General features: G+C 40.9%; 1 protein-coding gene across 2 annotated transcripts; it reads right to left on the bottom strand.

Annotated features, from left to right (window-relative positions):
- Window position 1: 1 nt before the first annotated feature.
- On the bottom strand, window positions 2-21,551 carry FBXL3 (F-box and leucine rich repeat protein 3). Of its 2 annotated transcripts, none has more exons than XM_054067187.1 (5): window positions 21,337-21,551; window positions 15,780-16,134; window positions 13,269-13,391; window positions 9,995-10,166; window positions 2-5,830 (listed from the first exon to the last, which is right to left on the bottom strand). In XM_054067187.1, the coding sequence occupies exons 2-5, from the start codon at window positions 16,131-16,133 to the stop codon at window positions 5,187-5,189; spliced, it is 1,293 nt and encodes a 430-aa protein (XP_053923162.1). In that variant the 5' UTR covers window position 16,134; window positions 21,337-21,551; the 3' UTR covers window positions 2-5,186. The 2 variants fall into 2 exon arrangements, with proteins under 2 accessions (XP_053923162.1, XP_053923169.1); XM_054067194.1 differs by lacking the exon at window positions 21,337-21,551 and adding an exon at window positions 20,932-21,190.
- Between the last annotated feature and the right edge of the window lie 2,674 nt (window positions 21,552-24,225).

The following is a 24,225-nucleotide window of genomic DNA, read 5'->3' on the forward strand; positions in this document are numbered from 1 at the left end:
TGAAAGCTGTGTTGGGAAGCCTTTGCTAGTCCACATGAAAGACTATTGCCTTTTTTTCATATTACCTGCACAATACGTACCTGAATGCTTCGGCGTCTCTGAGTTGGCCAGCTTCTCCGAGACCATGGATGCCTGGTGCCTCAGGGCAGGCTGTAGTGGCTTCTTTTGGCTGAACTCTGCAGCACCAGAGGGTGAACGGGAGGCATCCTGCCCACTCTGCTTTCAGGCACTCTCTGTATCCATGGCTGTGTGGCAATGGATAGCACCAGCCCAGCAACAGAGATGTAACACAAGCATTACAAGGACCTTCTGGCCTGACCAACTGATCAGTGCATTAGAGCTGACAGACCTGGGTTCCTGGATGTGTCCAATTCCATCAACATGTGCCTTAGATTGGTGTTTCTGTGTTTTTGTATAACTCAGACTCATGAACTGTTCTCTAGTTCATGATGTAGGTGTTCAGCGGGGTCAGAAGAGGCAGTGAATCTGTTAAAAGATGACATGGATGTGATCTTGTCACCATTTCTTTTACCCATATTGTAAACACAATACAAATAGCTCTTCTTAAGATGTTTGTGCAAGTTTTCTAGAACAGTGAACAGCCAGTTTTGATGTCAACTTTGATGCCTATCTGCAGTGTTCTAGCATTCTCCTGACTTAAAGGCTACTTGAGGCTTCAATTAGATCTGTGTCACAGAACCCATGTTTATTTTCCTTTTACATTCCTTTAAAAAGCAGAGAATCCTTAATATGAAAGAAGCATGACAGCTCGTGGTGTGTCAGTGTCCCAGATTTGCCTGTGAAAAGCGATTGCAGTCTTTTACTGGCAGTGATGCAGTAATGGTGCTGTGCCAGCTGTGTTGTCCTTCAGTCACATTCCTGGCTACGCCTAAAGCAGCTTGGCAACTAGTTCCCTTTAATTCCAACTTACAAAAGCTGAAGGAATACTGGCTTTCTGGAGAGCAGTGAGGTGCCTGTACACAATCAAAGCACACCTGCAGCAGCATAATCATCTCCAAATCTACGGAATCACCGGAGTCTTTCTCCTTAATAATAAAATGAACCATGACAGTTGATCTTTATGCAGGATAGTCCTAAAATGGGAAATTACAAGTTTTCCATCATGCTGCAAGGTGAAGGAACAGACACTTTCTCCAGAGCTACCCCCTAGTTCCTCAGCATTTTGCAAGGAACATGATGAATGTCACAAGTTGGTAAATTTGAAGTCCGAGGGGGCAGGGGGATGGGAATACCTAGAGCTTTGGTGACATTTTTCTTTTCTTCGCACCTGCCCACCAAAACTTTTACTTTCTTCTACACTTTTTATAGTAAGCTTGAGTGAATGTGGTCACTATAGTAGCTGCCGATTGGTGGAGAAAGAATTCTTGCTTTGCATGCCAAAACTTAACTGTGCAAGCCCAGGAGGAGTGGCCATGGGATTGGTTTGCCTCAGAGGAGGGTAAGCCTTATGTGTGGAAGTGTGTTTCAATAGTATGACTATATTACAATGATGAGCAGAGGTCAGCTGTAGGCCAGGTTGTCAAAGCAGCAGCTGCAACTCATTAGAAAATAATTAGGCTCTTGTCCTTGTAGGGGCCTTGCCAGTCACAGATCACTATGCCTACTTCTATGTCTCATTCCCCACTTCAGATGCCCTTGGTGCATTCCTGTCTGTTGAAGGCCTTGTACTCAAGCCATAGCAAGGAGGAGGGGAGTGGAAGGGAAGGGGAGCGAAGGATCCTGTCCCTTTTCTCCCCACGTTCAGCACCATTCCCGTAGTTAGCTTTTATTCTTGCATTCAACCTTATTTCCCACACCATCTTACAAAAGCACAGATGGAGGACAGAGCAGAAAGCATACACTCTTTTCCAAAGCACAGGAACTACAATGGCCAGCAATAGATGCGATCCTACAAGAAAAATCTAACAAGGATTTACATGCAGAACATCTAAGGTCAACTGTGGTTCCACTGTCCTACTTTAGATACTGTTGAACTCCAAACGTATCTCAAAGGAACGTGTTTCTACAGGACCTGTACTGTAGGAAACTAAATTTAGTTTGTAGGCTGAACTACAGACACTGAAGTTCTGAGTCCCATTAAGGTTTCACAAGTTTCATTAAACCTATGCTTCAGTTTTCAGGCCCAGCAGCACTGACCTTTGCCATTCTGCATGCCACCAACCAGACCAGCCAAAGATGCAGCCAATTTATACCTATGTAGTTAGATCAGTTTCATAACAGCTGTTTAAGCTTCTGACTAAAAATCCCTCAAAAAACCCACTTAAATTTACAGATTTGTAGCTTTAGGTAAGTCACAGGAATCTACTAAGTTAATGTAAACAGCTGCTCTTATTTCACTTTGGATACAACCTCTCTCTCTAAGCTAACACAGCTGGTCAGAATCACCCAAGCTGTTCACCATCAACAGCAATTCCCTATCCCAAACCTATGTAGCATTTTTGTTCAGAGATCAGTTTGCCACTGCACACAATTCCTACCCCAAACTGGACAAACAACCCAGCACTGTATTACCTTCTTCTGAAAAGAAGAAATGAAAACCCAGAGAAAATTATTTTATACAGCTATAAGACTTCTAGGTTGTTTCTAGTGAACCTGACAGTCTGTGGCACTCATTACTGCTCACGTCATGAATTACTTTATTGGTTATTATTCATTTTTTCCAACATGTAGAAGGCAAAATATGAACTGCACAAGATTTGCTGAAATGGAGCATTGCAGCTTTTCCTGAAGATACTTAGAATATAAATTTGCCTGGGAAGTTTTTTTTCTGGCTGGATTGAGCTAAGGATGTTGCAAGTGGTTCTGTATAAAAACTGCAGACCTTCCGTGGGAGAGAGACAACTGCTTTCAAGTGGTTTTCTTACCCTTGAACATTATGATAATGGCCAGGATACTATGTCATGTCTATGAAGGACTTTCTGAAGTCCACACAACAAGAAAGACTTTCTCAGAAGAGGCCAGCAGTGATCTCTCTGCTGGGAAAAGCAGTTCCACTGCAATGAAGCATGAAGCCCTCAGCTGCCAACGTGTCCCCAGTTCAGGATCTGGGTGAGGTTGCTCTGTGAGAAGTGCAACACTGGGCTTCAAAGACACTAATTCCAAAAGCAAGGGAACTTGGGTATTTCGGTTGTGTCTTGCTTTTCCGTTCTGCCCACCACCACAGACCAACCTACTTTGCCAACATCAGGACACGGGCAGCCAAGGTCCAAAGAGGTACAAGTAGTGTTACTTTTGAGATTACTTCGCACATTAATTAGGTGAAAACATGTCCTCTTCCCCAGATCAGTCCAGTTACTCCACCTCTACCACACAGGCAATCTCAAGAGTCAGAATACAAAGAAAAAAAACAAAACAAAAAACAAACCCACTGAGCTTTTTTACTTTTACGGACTGAATGTATTGACACCTTTTATACAAATAAAAGCAAATTATAGTATTACATTAAATAAACAAATTCTAATACAAAACCATGTATTTCTTAAAATGTGATTTTTTTTTAAACCAAAGCTCTACAGAAACATACAACTCCCCTATAAAGGTGTCCAGTCCACTGAGCAATGTTTGCTCAAAATATAGTTACGAACTTAAATACGCTCGTAAGTGTATTACACTTGAACTATACATTAGGTAAACGTTATTGAAGTCAGAAATGAAAAAAAAAAATCTACTGATTACCAAAACAAGCCCTCACCTCAAGAGAGAGGCTGACACCAGCAAAGCTCAACAGGGCTCACAACTAGAGGAGCTCTGCCTTGCTGGTGTCTGCTCCCACCTTCCCAACACATTCCGCAGTCAGGCCAATTCTTTAGAATTGCCAATCAATCATGTAAAAAAAAAAAAAAAAAAAAAAGATGTAGCTGTTGGCAGTAAGAAATGAAGTCACAAGTCACATCCAGATTACAGGCAATACATTGCCTACATCATTTACAGACTAAAAACATTCTTTAATAAAACTGATTTACCAAATATTCAAACCAAACTTTTGCCTATTGCTCTACTTCACGCAAGTTTACTGCTTTTAGGTTTTTAAATTATGAAATGATTAAACTAGCTGAATTAAATGTATACAAAATGATCATCTATCAAACATTCACTTTATACATAAACATTTCTGGAACAGATTTACAGTTTACAATTAGTTTATACAGCGTAAGCAACTGTTACAGTGTCATTTCTCTCAAATTGTAAGCAGCCAAAAGGTCTAAGATTGTTAAAAGGTTCTTGGTCGCCATTCAAATCTTAACTTTCTTGTCTTGCACTGTTCACAACCATATCATGGAGTTCTTTAATAAACTATGCATTACTCCATCCAACTCAATGCTGCATAACTGTATAACCTGCAAGAACAGCTCATTACCTCCAATGTGGTTTTAAATACAATGTATCTACAATTTTCCCCAGAATGCTTTCGCTTCCTGAGCTAGACATAAAATACCTTAAAACAGGTTTAGACGCAGATCTGAGACTCCGTGAGCAAACTACATTAAAAAGCATAGAGGGGGAAAAGAAACCCACACCGCTTCTGGTAGCTCGCTCTATTTGTTTGCATTCTAAATACATTTTAGATGGAGCTAATACTCTGTTCAATAAGACAGTAAACTTACCTAAACTATATTATGTATTGCTCTCGCCTTGTATGACTTTATATAAGAGAAAGGATATTTCACAGCCTACTAAATACTCCCTTATAATCTTAATCTTGTCATCTTGGGTGACTGCATTTAGAAATGAGTCTGCAACTGAAGCATGCAGTTTCAGTGGCATTTTGTTTAGTTTTTTTAAGATCAAAATTTGATTGTGTTCAATACCAGTATCTAAAAGAAGGACATCATCTTCAAAATGATATTTTGCAGGTACATTTCAATATTTTAAATACATTTTTAATTTCCATAAGAATTTGAGGTCACTGTCAATGAAAAAGAACAAATCTAAACACAAACCAGATTTTTGTTTGGATGAAACCAGATTTTGCAGCTACCCATTATTTCTGTTTTTGAATCAGATTTTAATTTTTCAATCAAAAGTTACTTATGAATTTTGTAGTTAAACAATGAAGTAACTTACAGTAAAAACTATAGTATTACATAAGCTTATACAGTAAATTGCATTATGGTAAGCTTGGGTTTAAGGTGCCTTTCCCTTTGCCCTGAAGTCTCTGAAGGACTTCACCATGTGGGCATCATGTCCGGGAACCAGACTCTACCGAGATGCTTTGAAACTTCCCAATGAATCTGCTCTAAACTGTATTTCTGATCCGGAATCAAAACTTCCTCCATAATAGAAAGCTGAGAGAGACGACCGCCACACATCTTCACAAACTCAACAAAGGCACTGCAAGAGACTTCACATTCTCCTAGGCCAACAGCTGACAGAAACTTGCAACGTTCTGCAATACGTATCAGCTCCTCATCCAGAGGCCGTAACCCATTGGCGCACACCACCAGTTCAACCAACCGAGGACAAGTCATCCCAACACGGCCAAGGACGTCTTTGCTTACTGATCTTCCAAAGTAAAGGTGAGTGACAGGTATTTCATAACGGAAGAATGGGTCAAACTCTTCTTCATACAAGAAAAAGTACATTACTAAATTTACTTTTGGAGAATGCTTGATGAAAGCGTCCCAGCTGCTCTTCTGGATCGTGTGGAACTGAGTCTGTCCAGGATTTTCACTGACAACGTCGATGCGCAAGTGTTCTAACCTGACATGCTTTTCAGAAGACAAAGCAAGCAGAAGCTCATCACTCAGCAGGTGGTAGTTCAGCGCCAGCTCACGCAGGCCATGACACTGGTCAGCTACGCAAAGGATGCCTGGGGAAAGACAGTTATGAAGAGTTACACAGATAACTATACCAATATCCAAACAAGAAACATACCAGTGACTTGTATAGGTGTGTCAAGAGGGTACAAGGACAATGTATTCCACCACGCAATCAAGACCTAACATCAAAACTAAGCTGTATTGGACTACTGGCACATAACTCTTTTTCACTAAGCATGATCTTGTGATTCCTTTGTACCCAAGTGGTCAGAGACATGCACTACTCGATTACATCACTATTTTGCTAGGGAACCACAAAGAAGTGAACATCTTGCATCACTGATTCTCCTGTAACAAATATGTAAACAGCACATACTGACTGTTATTCCCTCTCCTAACTCCAGACACTCAATTTTTGTAAAAGGAGCTTACTCATAGTAAAAGTATTTCCCTAGCTTGCTCTGGAACAACTGCTGTCCCTTCTGTGGCTGACAAAGTAGACAGGAATGAAATCTGTCACCTCAGGAAAGCCAACATAATTTGCTAGATAAAGCATATTTGCTAAACATAAAAGCTAGATTTTAATTAAATATAGAAGTTGCTGCTGTCAGTATTTTTTCTACTAGCAAAGTATAAATATTTAAATTTGGAAAAACAAAAAGGGGGAAACTAAAAACTGGGAGTGTTAATTCTTAGAACAGTGATTTTTAGACTCTCCCTTTAATGAATCAATATAAAAGGATGACAGAGACACTAACAAAAAGAATTATATTCAGTCTATAAGGTTTCCACCAATGGTACCACACAGGTAACTGGAAAAAAAAAAAAGGCACTAAAAAAAAGCACACAGTCCTCTGTATTTCATGTGCCCCAGAAAACTGTGTGAACATTGAGGATACAGCCTTTCCATTAATAGAAGAGATGAGAACATAACATTTAACGTGCAACCAGAAAACCTGAGCTCAAGACACCATCGCTTTGAAGCAATGGGAAAGAACATAGACAAGTGATTTTAAGATGTGGTTATTAAACTCAAGAAAGAAGCCTGCACTGATCCTAAAAGCACTTTCTTAACAACAAAAAAAACCCCAAAGTTGCATGAATACATACACAAAAAAAAAAATATGTCTTTTCCATCTGAGGATCTGCACAAACAAATGAATCAGCAGCTCTTCTAACTATATCAAATATAAAGTTTGTTAGATGAACAAAAATCAGTAAAATTTAGGTAAACAGAATTTTAACTCAACTTTTATTTCAACTACTTCCTGTAAAAATAGTTTATACACTTAAGCATAGTCATCATTTGATTCAGGTGAAAGAGTTGGGATCCAATATGAAGGGAAAATTCACTACTTATTTTTAAAGACTGGAGCACAAAATTTGAACACTTAAGTATAACTACAAACTTCTATATACCTTCTATACATTCCAGAGACCAGTTCTTGTCCCTAAATCATATAAAACAACTATTCTTAACAGCAATGCTCCTACAACAGCTGCTACGACCACTTCATTGAAGCAGGCTTGGGCTTGCGGTTCATAATGCCAAGGTCTGTTGACACAGGAAGCATTTTAAACAGTGTTTCAAGATTCAGATATTGTCTCATCACTATAAACTCAAAATTTGCTACAAATGTAGCATCCAAACCAGCTCCTTATCCAGATTGCCACCCTTACAAAAAGGTAAACAAAACACATCCTTGTTGGTAACCATAAGGGTACATTATTGACTGGTGCAATGCAATACAAAAGGACTGGGGTCCAGTGTGCTGCGATAGTTTATGGGTCTGCACTGGAAACCCACATCACGTGCTGTCAATGAACTTATGTCTCCTGACATAAAACTGACCACAAATACAAGGTAGACTGCTACTTGCTGTCATGCCTGCCCGGAGCCCCTGATGGGGGCCACATCCCCTACAAGGAACATGTGCAGAACACCCATGGGCACTGCCTAAATTGTGTCACTGGGAGGTAAACTGCTCCGATACCATACAGCACAGATTTGTAGCAAAAAAACTCCTTTACTAAACTGCTGATGCAGACATCCCCTGTACTCACTCTCCTCCTCAGCCCCCCATCCAAAGAGAACCCCCAAAGCAGAGCAGAAATAGCCCATAGAACAATGCTACGAGATCCTTCTGTTCCAACAGCTAATATTTCAGGTAATAGAAAACAACACTTCAATCTGGATTTAAAAATAACTCTTATTTTGTTTTACAAGGTATAGTTGCACTTCTAATGTAAGTTAAAGTTCAGAGAGGAAACGGTAAGCAGCACAAACTTTAGATACGTTCACAAAGATCAGAAATACATCGCTGCCTTTGTTTCTCCAGCCCAACCCAAAATGTGCTACTTGACCTTTGTACAATAACTTAGGGATATTCAGAGCATCCTTTGTAAGCAACCCACAGTTTGATATTAATCTTTTCCCTTTATCCCTGCAGCAGTAGTCTCTCTTGCACTATTTGCATTATACTCCCATCCTTCACCAATGGATTTCTTAAGAGCTACTATAGTATTGAACATTTGCCCCTTCCCAGATGCAATCTGAAGGCATGTTATACCATTTTAAGTGCATCTACAAGTAAATAGCTTTGCATAACTCATGGCCCCTTTGATTCAATTACAGTTTTTCCACATTTATAGCAGCCTGATAATTCCAATATTCCCATTAATAGAAAACAGGTAAGTCTTGGTGCTCAAAGTTTCTCGTTTTCCTTCAAGAGTGTTGTTTTTGCAGCCTGCCTGCTATGAAGCCAACTCTCCACATACCAACTCCTTTCTTTTGTTCCACTTTTTTCTCCACCTCAAGGCACACCCATACCTGAATTAAGCAATCAAATTCTCCTGACGTTTGCTTAGCACACTTTGGTTTGGTCACTAATGCATCTGATCCCATTCTATTCACCTTCACTCCATGAAAGACGGTAACAGTTGTGCTCCCTGTTCCTTCAACAGCATTGTCATTTCTTATCCATTGTTCCTTCAATTTAAAACATCATGCAAGATGTATCAAACAGAATATACCAGTCAAACAGCTTTGCAAACCCATGCCCCTCTCCCAAATTATCAAGTCTCTGATGTCCCATAAAACCTTCTTGCAAGGATAAGCCACAAGTCAGCAAAGTCTGCTAGAGCTGACAGGTTGCTCTTGGATCAGAGTCCAAGAAAATGACTCACTTCGCCTAGCTACAAGTTACTGCTGGAGCCTATTCCCACTGAAAGACACATTCTGCCTCCTGTACTTCTCAGAGACAAGGATTCTCAACTGAACTTTGAAGTCAGAAAAATCAGTTACTCAAGTCAACTTAAAAAATGCCCTATCCATGATTGCAGAACTTTGTAGGAAATAACATTTTAGTTAATAGTCTGGGGAATGCTTTGCTGGACAAACTCCACAAATCAAATCTGCTTTTTCAGTACTTCTTTATATAAAACTATATTTTTATATAGTTTCTACTTATCCTCAGAAGAGGAATTTAACTAAGGTGCCAGCACCTCATTTATAATTCCTCTTCACTATCTCAGTGAAAAACAGTAAGCTTTAAATCGATGAGCTGTGAATCAATCTTAAACTTGCTCTGCATTACCTAAGTCTTCCACAAACGTTAGTTCTATGAACTTCAATCTGAATGATTTCATTCTGATACAAGTAGGCTTCATTCTTGCTGCAAACACATTGACAGTGTTAATGAAGTACATTTGGTAATGGCAGCTCAGTCATCTCTGCTTTGTTGATCTGTCTGCACTCATTCTCCAGCAAAAAGATAAAACAGTCATTCTAAAAGAAAGCAAAACCAGCATCTTCACAATCCATGACACTGCAACATTCAAACCCCATACATAATGAACTGTGGAAAAGGAAATAGTGCTCCAAAACACTTAATTATACTGGAGTACTTAGTCACTGCAGAATTAGTGTACCATCAAACCAAGACATGCTCTTTTTAAAAGTTGCACAAGAGGTTTATTATTTGCCCAGAACAAAAACGTGCTATTCTATTATTAGCTCCGTAGCCACTCTGCAGATGGTGGGATAGAGGGACTGACAACCAAGTAACTGGTAACTTTATTCAGTAATAGTTGCTGTAGATACCACATTCATCCTCACTCTTTCCTTGCCCCTAGTATTTCAGGGATTTACTGGTTTCAGATACAATTTAATGCATACATTTAAAAAAAAAAACAAACAAACTACAGTAGCTTACCAGCTGGAGAAACATGAGGACAACTGCTCATTTTCAAGAGTTTGAGTGTGTCACTGTTGTTAGCCACAAGCACTTTGAGAGATGGATCATCTACTGGTGTATCGTCAATCTTAAGTGAGGAGAGGGATTTGGAGTTTACAAACACCACTGTCAGTGCAGAAATAAAGTGAGACTGGAAAATAAAAAGTTTAAATGAAACTGTAGTATCAGAAATAAAAATCTCCACAGGTTTACATTGTACACAGCAGTCGCACTTTTCTCATTAATAGCATTTGCTGAAAAAGCATTCTTGTGATACTGCATAGCTAAAAATTAATACTAAAATTGACATTTCTGAGTAAATTATTTTGCACTGCTAGTCTAGTATTTGGCAAATCAGAATATCTGACATTAAATACAAATCAGGAAACTGACCTGGGACAATCTACCACACAAACCTAGATCCATAGGAAGACCATGAGCAAAGAGAAAACTGACAAGCCCGAATTTTGAGGATTATTTGCAAGTTGCAGTGAAAAAAAGAAGCATCTTCTTGAACAGCAATTCTCATGCAGCAAGTTGTGCTACACTGGTGAGATGCAAACATGGTCAAGAATAGCAACCTTGTATTGTTGTGTCCAAAGCCAAACAGTACTACTGCCCACCTACTATCCACACAGGGTACTTAAGGTTTGAATGGATGTATCTTGCACAGCTAACTGGCATGGACCAAACAGAGCCAAGGAGCAGGTTAATTACCAGTTAAGCAGCATAGATAATGCAGGTCCAGTGCTCAAGGTTGCTCTTTAGAATTTTATGCAACTGCTGAGACTCACCAGTAAGACAGTGTGTCCAGGACACCTTGAGAAAAACAGACTAAGGAGTAGATACAGTAGTGCTTGTAGAAATCATTGGTGGCATAAAAGAATCGAATAATTAGCTTATCTTCACGATTTCCTACAGGACCGCCTGAATAAAAGACTTTTCAGAAGTACCTTCTCCATGCACTAAATTAAATACCCCATAAAATTACCTGCTACTTTGATTTCAATACTGTTTCACAGTGAGCCACATGCACGTGTGGAATCCTTAGTACAGTTATATGGGAGAAGGCATGGCATCAGTACTTGATCATTTTTCTGATATTTGTGGCTTTTGCTAAAACTCACATGTGATTAGATTTAGAGCAAGGATTAATATTTTCACATTAACATAAACTCAGAGTCATTTCATGTAAATGGAAACAAAAAGTAAATCAGAGCACTAGGCATTTTGGCTTCAGGGACTACTCCCAACTCTACTAAAAATATGCTGATTATATATGTTACGTACTGAGGAAAAGGTGCTTTAATAATATTTCTACTCTGTGTTCTGAAAGTATTAGTACTGCATTTTTATTCTGTGTTTAGAAAGTAATTCCCTTAACTAAAAAGGCTGTTAAAGAGAAAGGCAAAGAAAGTCAGCCATGTTTGCAAAACGAGGTAACCTGAAACAGAAGTCAGGCAATATTCCAAAATGAAAAATCTGGTGATTTAATGTCTTTTCAATATGGCCATGCATGTAGCCTATAGTATGATTCTTCAAAAGGCTCATGTAGGATGCGCTCAGTAAAGTATCAGGCAACAAAATGCTAGATGTGATTTTTGTGTCCCTGCCCATGGCAGGGAGTTGGAACTGGATCTTCAATTTAAGGTCCCTTCCAACCCAAACCATTCTATGATTCTATGATTTACAAATATTTGCCAGATGTCAAGTTATGTGAAATCAGAAAAGCACCGCTGAAGATAATGCAAAGTAGTTCACATTTCCTATACAGTCCGATTTAAAAAAAGAAAAGAAGAATTGAGAGTCTTGTTTTTCAGATCTATTCAGCTTTGCTTCCAACAGGCCTGTTACTAACAGCATCCTATAAGGAACTTATTAATGGTCCAATTCAATCCTCTAACTTCATTAGCGGCTTAAGAAAATTTAAAAGTCATTGCTGGTGGTAACATCTGCCACTGACAATATTACAACATCAATAGATGTTGACAATCAACTGATTTTGGCTCATTTTGAATATATTTTTTAAAGGCCACATGAGAACCTATCAGGAACAAAAAAAACTTACAATTATTCAGAAAGCTGAATATGACCATAGCATATCTTTCCAGTGAAAACTAAGAGAGCTAAAACAGCACTCGTATTAAGTAATAAAATAATATGCAAGAGCTGAAAGGACAAAGTATTGATAACACACTAAGACTGCAGATTGTTTTCACTACATTTAGGTTTTCTTACAGTCATATCTCAAATCACATCAAAAAAGGAAAAAACATACAAAAAACTAGTTAAAGATCTGCAAAGCCTCTTTGGAAGTTAAGGATTAAAAATACATAGTCAAGAGAACTACATGACATGGCTGTGATGACTGCCAAGGATAATAATTGATAATCCTTCTGCAGCTAACCTTCTTTAAACCCTATAGCCTACTTCCTTTCCAGAGGCTGTCCCTAGTTCTTCCTTGTCCTTGCTGCCATCATCAGCAATGACATCACCAAGATCCAGCTAATAGGCTAGCTGTATCCGGCCCTGACATACATGTGGACTGGATTCCAGAAATAAGGCTGTGAGACATCCGAGGTGTCCCTGTCATAGAACAAGCAGCCCAGGTTACCCTACCCGCTCTCTTGCTTCTGAGCGTTAGTACGTTTCTAACTCACCAGAAAGAATTACTGTTTTGAAGCATCTAAGAGATTTGTTGTCTTCTAATAAAAAATCTAATTTTTGGTAAACATGCAAGGTAAAAATCTGACAGAAGATTTCAGAAATACAGTGCACTTTTCCCAAGAATCCAACACATGACTGCATGAAGTACTGAAAATGATGATCATTCTGCTTTCTAAAAAGAGTTCAATGGTAATACAATCCCTACAGCAAGTCCACGTGTATAAAACTCTACCACTCATTCAGTAATAATTGTCTCCTAAACATCTCCCACAGTACAACTACACAGACATGAATTGTCTGCCCCTCTGACTTGCATTGTGTTGCTCAGCATCACATTGAGGTCAATAGGTAAGAGGACTTGGAAGAATGAGGTCAGGACTACGTTCTCACATGGTGCAGAGAACGACTGAGACTTTAGTTATCCATCTTAGTACAACATCTCAGTTCTTCCCTTTAGTAGAGCACAGTACCAAAGTTTTCCTTAACAAAGATTTATGTTCTTACAACAAACTTCCCATAAAGTGCAGGAAATGCTGTATGAATCATTGCAATACTTTGCTATGGCAAAATATACATATTAAAATACCTTTGGTAAATCCATGAAGCTTGGCCGGGCAGTTGAAATTAACCCAAGAGTTTTCAGAGAACAGTTCACAAGCTGTGATAAAATATCACAAGCTGCCTCTGCAGATTCCTTGCTACTGTCCACCTTAAAACAAAACAGATTTGTTGGTTCAAAAAAATACATATCAAACATATTTTACGCAAAAATGCAGGGAGGAGCAGATGTACTTCTACTTTTTTCTCTTTACCTTCTGAAAGGTTTTATCATAAAAATCCACAAAACACTTCACTTAATGTCATCTTTTTTCACCAAAAAAGTACCTACCAAAAGTCCAAGATAACTTGCTACACGTTTACCACTCTCCTATATATATTTGGTAAAATTTAGCAAGGTGAGGGGGCAGCTAAACAGTTTGTTCCAAGATATTTAACCCTCATCAGATAATAAGCAAGTGGAGGTTCATCTAGGTCTAGAGCTTACCCTGCCTGCTCTTTACATTCTTCCTTATCAAAATGCAGGAATTCTATAAGCTCTTTACTGTTTAAATTGGCGATTCCTTCTACAGTAATGGAGCTCATAACACAGAGCTACTGGAGTGTTAAGTGCATTATCATTTGAAACTATATGACTGAACCTTCACCATTAATACCACTACTGATCTGCAATGGATACTTTCTCAACAAAAAAAAAAAAATATTTTCTTTAGTCAGCTTCTTACATGACCAAAATACTTCACATTCCTCCGGTGGATTTTCCCCAACACTTGGATGTGCTTTCCAAATAACCTCTTACACACCGCAGGCATGATAGCTTTGCAAAGATACAGAACAGTAAAAAGGTTGATCATGACATCAATCCTAAGAAGCCATGCTACCTTGTGAGCAATCGATCTGAGTCCAATGAATGCTCATTTTCTGCTAGAACACAAGCTGAAAGACCTCGATTTTTAACAATCCAACATTTCTTTGCCTACAAAAATATCCCAAGTTTTCAGCCTTGACAGAGTAACAGTCTGTGTTATATCAACTCTTTTCAATTATCCTTGATCCTTAGCATTTCCTGTGACCTAGAGTTCATTTTGAAACACTGAAGGACAAGGGAAGGGACACATACAAGAAAGGACACAAGTATCACCCTACTAGGGAAGGCATCTGAAATTCTTCAAATATGTTTGCTGCAAAGTAAAATAGAATGTAGATAGACACTGAAAGGTCCTCCCAATACCGCTATAAATTTTCTTTATTCAGACACCTTGTGACGCCCTGTTTACATTTATATTGCATCATGCAGTAGCGACGCATGGTATCAGGCAGAGGTGCCCAGCCACCCACACACTGACAATTTCTACATTAAAACTGCCAGACATCAGGAACGACTGCATCCACCTTGCTGCAAAGTCATTTCCTTTCCAAAGCAGTCACACAGTTGATGCACACGACCAATTCACAGCACTCTTCCAAACCTGTGTGATATGTAGGCCACCATTAAAGCTTTTCATCTGTTGAAAACAATTCCATGACATTAACAAAGCCAATTCTGACTGAACAGTATTTCTCAGCCACGCACAATCAGCGGATACACCATCCTGTGCAAATAACCATATATTTTTTCAGTTTACTGAAAAGCAGCTGCACTGAGTAGATGCCATACACAGACAATCCTATACAACGTAATACTAGAACTCCTAGCTACTTATTACTGGAGTCACTTTTTGTGCATTACGTGTTTTCCAACCATTAATAGTAGATCCAGCTCCCTACAGGACATGAAATGAGGAGGTGTCCAACTTACGTATCCTGATCAGACTTGAATTTTGAGGCAGCTACCCATAAGTGCAGCAGTATCAGAACTGAAGTACTTCTGCCCACTTCAACAGCTATAAACTGGAGAGGTTAAGATTTAGACTAGACATTAGGAAGAAATTCTTCCCGGGTGGTGAGACAATGGAACAGGTTGCCCAGGGAAGCTGTGGATGCCCCTCCCTGGCAGTGTTCAAAGTCAGGTTGGATGGGGCCTTGGGTGGCCTGATCTAGTGGGAGTTGTCCCTGCCCATGGCATGGGGGTTGGAACTGGATGATCTTCAAGGTCCCTTCCAACCCAAACCATTCTGTGGTTCTATGGTAACCTCTATGTCTCTATGCCCATTAACACAACCTGTTTCTCAGGTACAGTAGGCCTGACAAGAAGGCTACCACACTGAGAGCTGCCATATTTCTTTTTAAATAACTGGCAATCCTAATCACACCATAAGCCTTTCCTAACACTTAGTGATGTTCTTTTGTTTTCAGCATGCTAAAGTGTTTTCATCACATTTGTCAATTACCACTCATGATCCGTGTTTCAACTACTGACACTGATCAAATCATACTTCCCATACTTCGATATTTATACAGATGAACCATCAAAACTGCCTCGAAGGCAGAGAAATTTCCTTAAAACATGCTAATTAAAACGCAGAAAAAAAGAATAGAAAAAAGAACCAAGTTTAACAAATTTAAAAATTACTTTTAAAAAGCTGCAAAAATACACTACCTTGAAGCTTACGTACTGCAGGTGATTGGAATGCCTCTTTATTATTTGCTTGATAAGTTCAGGATGTGTAGCCCTCAAGTAAGATGTAGCTGGTTGATTCAGTTCAAACTCAAAACACCTCCACAGATCAGGCATATGAAACACTTGGTTCCAGCTTCGGCAGACCTGGGATGCATGAGCACGATCCAGAAGGGGCAAGTACTGAAACACCTGCAGGATAATGTCTTGAAGCAGGTTTGCCCAGTCAGGACTCTGCACAGCTGTGACTTTCTCATCTGTAACCTTGTGTCTCTTCTCAGCTGTCTCTTCAGATGAACTGCTGCTGGCCTCATTAGTTTTCCTTCCTCGTTTCATTCTATAAAAATAACATGGAAAAAAAGCTACATATTTTTGTAACTGTAACAGAGCTAGAAAGAAGAACACTTATAGAAAACCAGGGAGGTGAAAAAGCATGTTTTCTGTAGTCTAAAAATAACATTACCACCTAAACAAATATCTTCAATGTTACTTCTTTAATCATTAGCAGTGCCAATCCATTTATAACACTCAATCTCCTTTCAGCATTTCTCTTGTGTTTCAGAACATTTTGAACGTAATTTGTTTTACTGTTTTGTTGATTATCGCTCTACTTCCCTATTAATGGAAAGATATTCTTCTGAACAATAACAATAACATTCATATGCCTTAGTCCTACTTACCAGAAACAACATCTGAAACTGTAGAAGGCAAAAGGCAGCCAAGAAAGAAAATAGTGTTTGCAGACATTGCATCTAGTCCATTAATTTCTATTTCCAGATAGGAATAACCTCTTTTTTTTCTGTTTATTCAAAAAAGGTTGTTTCAATATGTATCTATTTTAAAACTGCATTCTCAAAAACATATAAAGAATCAGAGAACGGTTTGGTTTGGAAGGGACCTTAAAGATCATCTAATTCCAACCCTCCCACTAGATCAAGCTGTTCAAGGCCCCATCCAACTTGGCCTTGAACATGTCCAGGGATGGAGCATCCACAACTTCCCTGGGCAACCTATGCCAGTGCCTCACCATCCTCATCATGAAGAATTCCTCCTTATTTCTAGTCTAAATCTGCCCCTCTCCAGCTTATAGCCATTCCCCCATGTCCTATCACTACAAGCCTTGGTAAACAGTCCCTCTCCAGCTTTCTTGTAGGCCCCCTTCAGATATTGGAAGATCACTTTAAGGTCTCCTCAGAGCCTTCTCTTTTCCAGGCTGAACAACCTCAACTCTCTCAGCCTGTCCTCATATGGGAGGTGCTCCAGCCCAGATTCACATAGGCCCACTTTCTCTGGCCTGTCCAGGTCCCTCTGGATGACATCCCATCCTTCTGGTGTGGTAACTGCACCACTCAGCTTGGTGTCATCTGTAAACTTGCTGAGGGTCCCAGTACGGACCCCTGAGGGACACCACTTGGCACGGATCTCCAATCTGGACTTCAAGCCATGGACCACTACGTATTGAATACAACCATCCAACCAGTTTCTTATATAACGAACCGTCCACCCATCAAATCCATATCTCTCCAATTTAGAGAGAAGGATGTTGTGAGGGACTGCGCCAAAGGCTTTACAGAAGTCCAGATACATCATAGCCGCTGGTTTTCCCGTGTCCACTGCTATGGTTATCCCATCATAAAAAGTCACTAGATTGGTCACACAGGACCAATTTTGTCCCTGGCAAAGCCATGCTGGCTGCCATTAATCACCTCCCCGTCCTCCATGTGCTTTAGCATAGCTTCTAGGAGGATCTGTCCCATGATCTTTCCAGGCACAGAGGTGAGGCTGACAGGTAAGTAGTTCCCAGGGTCATCTTTTCTACCCTTTTTAAAAATGGGGACAATGTTACCCTTCTTCCAGTCACCAAGGACTTCTCTTAACTGCCATGACTTTTCAAATATTATGGAACATTGTTGTGCTTTCATTTTTCTACCTAAAGAGCAAACATGTATTATGAAAGATTTCCAGTAACAGTCTAGATGTTTTAACCCACAAAAATAAAAAAAAAAGTTTACAGAAGCATCAGCAAACTTTCATAAAAATCATATTAAATTCAACATGTCTGAGGCAAACGTTTCTCTTGTTCTCAGCAGCATAAACTTCTCCCTTAGTGGTCTTACTTACACAAAGTCTACCTTAAATTACATTATTAAAGAGGGAAGAAAAACACCACTACAAATATCTGAAGTATATTTAGCATAGTTTTTTGATCAAAGCATGTTCTGTGTACATGCCAGCTCACAACTGAACTTAGAATCCAATAACCTATTTTTAAAAGCCTCAATGCAATGCACATCATGTCCTAAGTGTCTAGGAATGAGACCTCATACTGAACTACAATACACTCAGTCTTAATCTCTAAAAAGCTAAGAGAATCTGGGGACTGGGTGGGCTTGTCACATTTAAAGACAGCCCGCCCCCCCCAACCTCCATGATTTCTGTAAGATAAATATGGACTTCATACCCAGTGAAATCATTCTGGTTCAACATTCAAGTACAATTGCACATCTAAGGTTATCATATGCTCAGTTCATTTGGGATCTGGACACTTAACCTTCCCTGCTATGTATTGCAATTAAGTAAAATTTTGAAACAAGGTGTAATGTGCTAGATATACAAGTGAAAAGTGATACTGTCTTCCAATGCATCACAGATTATTTCCTCAAAGCCAGCATCTCCTTACCTACCTTTGAAACACTTTAATCCTAACCGCTTACAAGACAACAGCAAGCTGTGACTTGAGGCCTGAAGCTGTTCACAAAACCATGGGAATCAACCTGAACATACTGTCACAAGAGACTGAGAAACACAATTTGTTTTGAGTTTTGAATGTCATTTTTTTAATCCCAGTAGCACCTGGGGGCAATCACGAGATGAAGACACTTTTGAGCAAAAATCTTGACCCGCTTCCTTAGAACTCTTCACTGCAATTCACAACTCATGACGATGAGACTATGCAGAACATGACTCCTGTGCTGAAACAAGCTTTCCACCTCAGAGAGACTTCTGTTGCTGACCCACTAACCTCACTGATATAGAAGGAAATCCAGAAAACTGAATAGTAACATAGAACCTTCTGCAACTAACAAAAAGATGAAGGAACTGGATTGCACAACTGTGAAAACTGAATAATTAAAACTTAGTAACTATATTATTTGTAACAAGTTAGTAAGAAATGCAACATGCTTTTAAACTTTAGACTAAGCAGATATTCCAAACAACTAGGTTATAACAGGCAACTAACAGACACAAGCTATTCAGATGCCCATTTGGGATGGCATGCTTGATGTCCTTAAGTCTTCCCAAAGCCACCTCTTGTTAATTTGTTAAAAAATACACAGGTAACTGTTAAGACTGTCTCTCCACATCTTCCTTTACAGAGATCCTGCCTTACCTTCTGCTAACAAGGCAATATATGTGCATAAATTTTCTAGTTAGGTAGGCTTTTGTCATTGCATTAGGCAGTCAGTTTTGGATTTTCCCCTTTATCACACTGCATGGGCATGTACAGTGGAACTGATTCACAGATACAGCACACTTACTATAAATGATCTTTTCAAAGACACGAGCACTATATCTGATTTTTTTTTGTTTTTCAGAGAAGACCAGGAGTGAAGTGCCACTGAGAAAACTCTTACAATATTTTTCAGCTGGAAAAATAAACTGAGGCATGGCTGACAGAAGTGGGCCATGGCAGCAGGGTTGGAACTGGGTGATCTTTAAGGTCCCTTCCAACCCAAACCACTCTATAATTCTATGATAGGTCATCAACAGCCAACTTAAAAGTTGCACTTCTGAGTTAACTTTGGTGAGTTCTAGGTAGTCTGGTAACAGATCAAAAACCACGTGTGAAGCTGAAGGGTGCTATCCAAAGTTTTACAAACAGCCAAGGGAGAAAAGAGACAATACAGCCATCACTAGAGCTACGGTGATGATAAACTTCAGGTCACATTCCTCCAAGAAAATAAGATGCTGTGTGTTCTAAATGCCACGGCTTAAGAAGTAGGAAATGGGAAAAGACAGTTCCAAACAACTTTTTTGTTACTGACGTCTTGCATGCTCCTGTAATTGAAAAGGGAGAGTAATCTAAGTTTTCAAAAACATTTCCTTGTCTAACTTTTTCCAAAGAGGAAAAAGAAGTCTAAGCTCGAGAAGAAAAAAAATAATATGATTTTAAGAATTAGATGACTGTTTTGTCATCTAATTTCTAGCCAATTAATTAATCTAATTTTTGTCTTCTCTTTCAGAATTTAAAGCACTGAAATAGATTTTTAAAAACATAACTAGTTTCAACCTCTTAACATGCCTAAGAATACAAATACAAAATTGAAAGAATGCACTTTGCCTGCAGAAGTTTCCAGTCATCTAAAAGTTATCTACTTATAAAAAAAAAAAAAAGACCAGTTAGGAGAGCAAATTTCTTTGCAAACTTAATACAAGAACAGGCAAATGCAACTGAGGCTTTCGGTTCACTTGGGTTTATGTATCTGATGGCCCAAAGATCCAACTGCTTTAAATCCAAGGTAAACAGAAATAACTTTTCAAAGAGGAAGGCACTGATGCAAAATTCCACGCTTGCGTATTACTGTATTGGCACAACTCATTTTTCAAACAATGACTGCTCATCATTTCTTAAAACACTCGAATCATCAACCTTGCTTTTAACTCTGGCATACTCGGGTCACGCTGCTGATAAAACTTTTCCAAATTGCTGCTATTATCAACTGTGCTTTGAAATCTTGACAGAAAAGGGGGAGAAAAGCCTCCAAGCAAAGAAAACACCCAAATCTATCTACCAAGACAGAAAAATGGGTGAGATTGGGATGCCCGATTCCTTACGATTCCCCAGGTAAATTTCTCCACCTATTATAACGACTCGTTTCTGAATTCCGTGTTGTGAACTTTGCATCTAGGCGCAACCCATGCTATCTTTGTTTGCAATGCAGTCGTGTTCACCGTCACCACACAGTCTAGTCAGCAGGAGGAGGAGCAGAGCACATGCTAAACATTGTTTTTATTGCCGAGTGAGGTGCAGACAGAACATAATGGCTGTTAAAAAAAAAACAAAAACAAAACCAAAACAAAACAAAAAAAACCCAAAACCCAACAAAAACCAAACCCACCGCGCACGACTCGCCTGTGCCCCAGCCTGAGCTTGCTGTGCTGCTCACGCCAGGCTGGAATGCTGTTCCAGAAACAAGAGGAATGCGCTAATAAGGCGGAAAGGGGGAGATATGGGTTTGAGGCGGGGACACGGGCTTGAAGGAGGGGGCGATCCAGACCCAAACCCGACCCCTCCGACCGCCCAGAACAGCCAGTTCCGCGGAAAACAAGGCGGGATGGAAGCGGGACGACTCCTGCGGGGAGACAGCGATGCTCCACGAACGCCGAGGGCAGGGATGAAGCCCCGTCGCTCCCAGATCCGCTTCGCCACGGGGGCGGCTCCCTCGGGGCCCCAAAGCCCCAACCCCGCTCCTCCTCCCCGCGGGGCTCCAGGGGAGGTTCTGCCCTCCTCCTTCCCACCCCCTCTCAGCCCGCTCACCTGGCGGCTCCCTGCTGCGCTTCGCATTAACCAGGACTCGGCCCGCGCTGGCGCCTCCGCTCCGGCCACATCAGCTCCCTCCACCGAAGCGCGACCTCAGCGCCTCCTTCTCCGTCGCGTCGCGTCGTGTCGTGTCCCGCCCGCGTCGCTGACTTTCCTTCCTTTCCCCTCTCACTCTCCCCTCCCCTTTTTCTCTGTTTACTTCCCAGCGGCGGAAGCGACGCAAAAGCAGCCAAAATGGCGACGGGCGGGGCACTGAGGCGGCGCGCGACCCCGCCGCGCGCGCGCCAGCCTGGATCGCGCGCCGCCTCAGTGCCCCGCCCGCCTGCGCGCCGCCGTGTCAGTATCCGCCCGCTTGAAGGGTGGTTGCACTTCTCTTCACTGTTCTCTTCCCACTGAAATCAGAAGGAGTTGCTGCGGTTTTAATTTAAGCTACAGTTTCCTCTAAGTAACTGCAGAGAAGGACTTGGGGGTTCTGGTGGACGAGAAGCTTGACGTGAGCCGGCAATATGCGCTCGCAGCCCGGAAGGCCAACCGTGTCCTGGGCTGCATCAAAAGAAGTGTGGCCAGCAGGGCGAGAGAGGTGATTCTGCCCCTCTCTTCCTCTTTTGTGAGATGTCATCTGGAGCATTGTGTCCAGTTCTGGAATCTTCAACATAAGAAGGATCTGGAACTGTTGGAATGGGTCCAGAGGAGGGCTACAAAGATGATCGGAGGGCTGGAGCACCTCCCATATGAGGACAGGCTGAGAGAGTTGGGCTTATTCAGCCTGGAGGAGAGAAGGCTCAGAGGAGATCTTCTGGTACCTGTAAGGGGCCTACAGGAAAGCTGAGGAGGGACTGTTTGCAAAGGCTTGTAGTGATAGGACTAGGGGGAATGGGTATAAACTGGAGAGGGGCAGACTTAGGCTAAACATAGGGAGGAATTTATTCACAATGAGAGTGGTGAGGCATTGGCACAGGTTGCCCAGGGAAGCTGTGGATGCCCCATCTCTGGAGATGTTCAAGGCCAGGCTGGGTGCGGCCTTGAGTAGCCTGATCTAATGGGAGCTGTCCCTGCCGATAGCAGGGGGAGTGGAATTAGATGATCTTTAAGGTCCCTTCCAACCCAAACTATTCTATGATTATACGATTCTATGATTCCAAATATGATCTGTGCTGAACAGATATCTCTTTCTCTGTAATCGCCTCTCTTTGCAGCCTTTCCCTAACTCAAATGCAAGGTAAAGTAGAGAGCTCGCTCCAAAGCTCCAAATCAGCAAGAGTTTTGACTGTTGTGAAGTTCATAATAACATTAAAAGTAGTCTTTGGAAAGTAGTAGAACATGCAGAAAATTTCTGGGAAAATTTATAGATATGCATGGAAGTAGATGATACATGCTGTCCCCAGCTCTTGTCTTGCTGCACACAATTGATGGAGATCACTCCCTCAAGTTGCCCAGGCCTGATAAAAGATACTTGCTTTCTAAAACTCTTGGAGAGTTTATTTGCCAGTACTTTTGGTATCACTAGCTTCTGAAAACCTGCCTCAGTGCACACCTCTTCTCTGCACTGCCTGGACTGGAGTGCTGCACCGCAGGGTGCCTGGAGGCATCCAGGCAGACAGCCAGGAAAGCCACGAGGGAAACCTTAGGAAAACACCAGGGGTAATGCTGTGCATCACGGGTCGAGCCAATTACCTCAGTAATATGGAAACTCTGTGTCAGGCTGGCCTTAGGAATAAATCATAGAATCACAGAATCCCCTGAGTTGGAAGGGACCCACAAGGATCATCGAGTCCAATTCCCGTCCCTGCGTCCCCAACATTCACATTGTGTGTCTGGGGCCGTTGTCCACATGCTTCTTGAATATTGTCAGGCTTGGTGCCATGACTGCTTCCCTGAGGAGCCTGTGCCGGTGCTCCGTGACTCTCTGGGTGAAGAACATTATCTTAATATCCAATCTAAACCTCCCTTGGCACATCTTCCTGCCATTCCCTCAGATAAATGCAATGTGGAAAGCAAACAATCAATGCTTGCAGGGTGCAGCAGCTGTTGGGAATGAAGCGCTTGGGGTATTTCCAGGCAAAGGAGGCAAAGTGATGTGTGATGGTGGCCTTGGGCTGGAAATGCTTTGTTAGGATCTGCTCACCACAAATGGTGCATCACAGAGAGCTCGTTTTTCAGTTCTCTACGTGACTGAACTTAATTAAAGCTGTTGGGACTCCCCAAACTTAAATTTAATAATTTATTTATTGCAAGCTATAATAAGTAAATTACTGCTGAAATTTTTAATTTCAGGCTAGTGGGTTGTGGCCCGAAGTCCCATCATTAAGGAGGGGGGGCATCATTAATTGAAGAGCTGGAGTGTGTCCAGAGAAGGGCAGTGGATCTGGTGGAGGTTCTGGAGCACAAGTGTGATGAGGAGTGGCTGAGGGAACTGGAGTTGTTTATGACTACCTGAAAGGAGGTTGTACCAAGGAGGGCATTTTTCTCTTTTCCAAGTAACAACTGATAGAACAAGAGGAAATGGCCTCAAGTTGCACCATGGGAAGTTTAGGCTAGATATTAGGATATTACATCAAAGAAAGGGTTGTCAAGCACTGGAACAGGCTGCCTATGGGAGTGGTGGGGTCACCGTCCCTGGAGGAATTTAAAACACCTGTAGATGTGGCACTTAATGATGTGGTTAACAATTGGACTCGATCTTAAAGGTCTTTTCCAACCTAATTGTTCTGTGATTCAGTGATTAAGTTTCCTGGAAATGTGATCCAGTGCTCTTCCGAGTCTTCAAATGGCTTTGAAACAGGGTAACAGTGCTTCAGTGATCTCTCAAATGCCACCACTCTTGAGTTCTTTAAGAAGCACTTTTGTATAAAACCAATTCTTCAGCAGTGTCTAAAAAGCTTTTTT

This window comes from Cuculus canorus, chromosome 1, assembly GCF_017976375.1.
Source record: "Cuculus canorus isolate bCucCan1 chromosome 1, bCucCan1.pri, whole genome shotgun sequence".
Taxonomy (NCBI): domain Eukaryota; kingdom Metazoa; phylum Chordata; class Aves; order Cuculiformes; family Cuculidae; genus Cuculus; species Cuculus canorus.

Coding starts and splice junctions, on each gene's coding strand:
- FBXL3 (XM_054067187.1), bottom strand. CDS start 16,133: ATGAAACGAGGAAGGAAAACTAATGAGGCCAGCAGCAGTTCATCTGAA. Junction 10,167..13,268: donor GCTTCATGGATTTACCAAAG/GTATTTTAATAT, acceptor TTTATTTTCCAG/TCTCACTTTATTTCTGCACT. Junction 5,831..9,994: donor TCCTCATGTTTCTCCAGCTG/GTAAGCTACTGT, acceptor GTCTTTCCCCAG/GCATCCTTTGCGTAGCTGAC.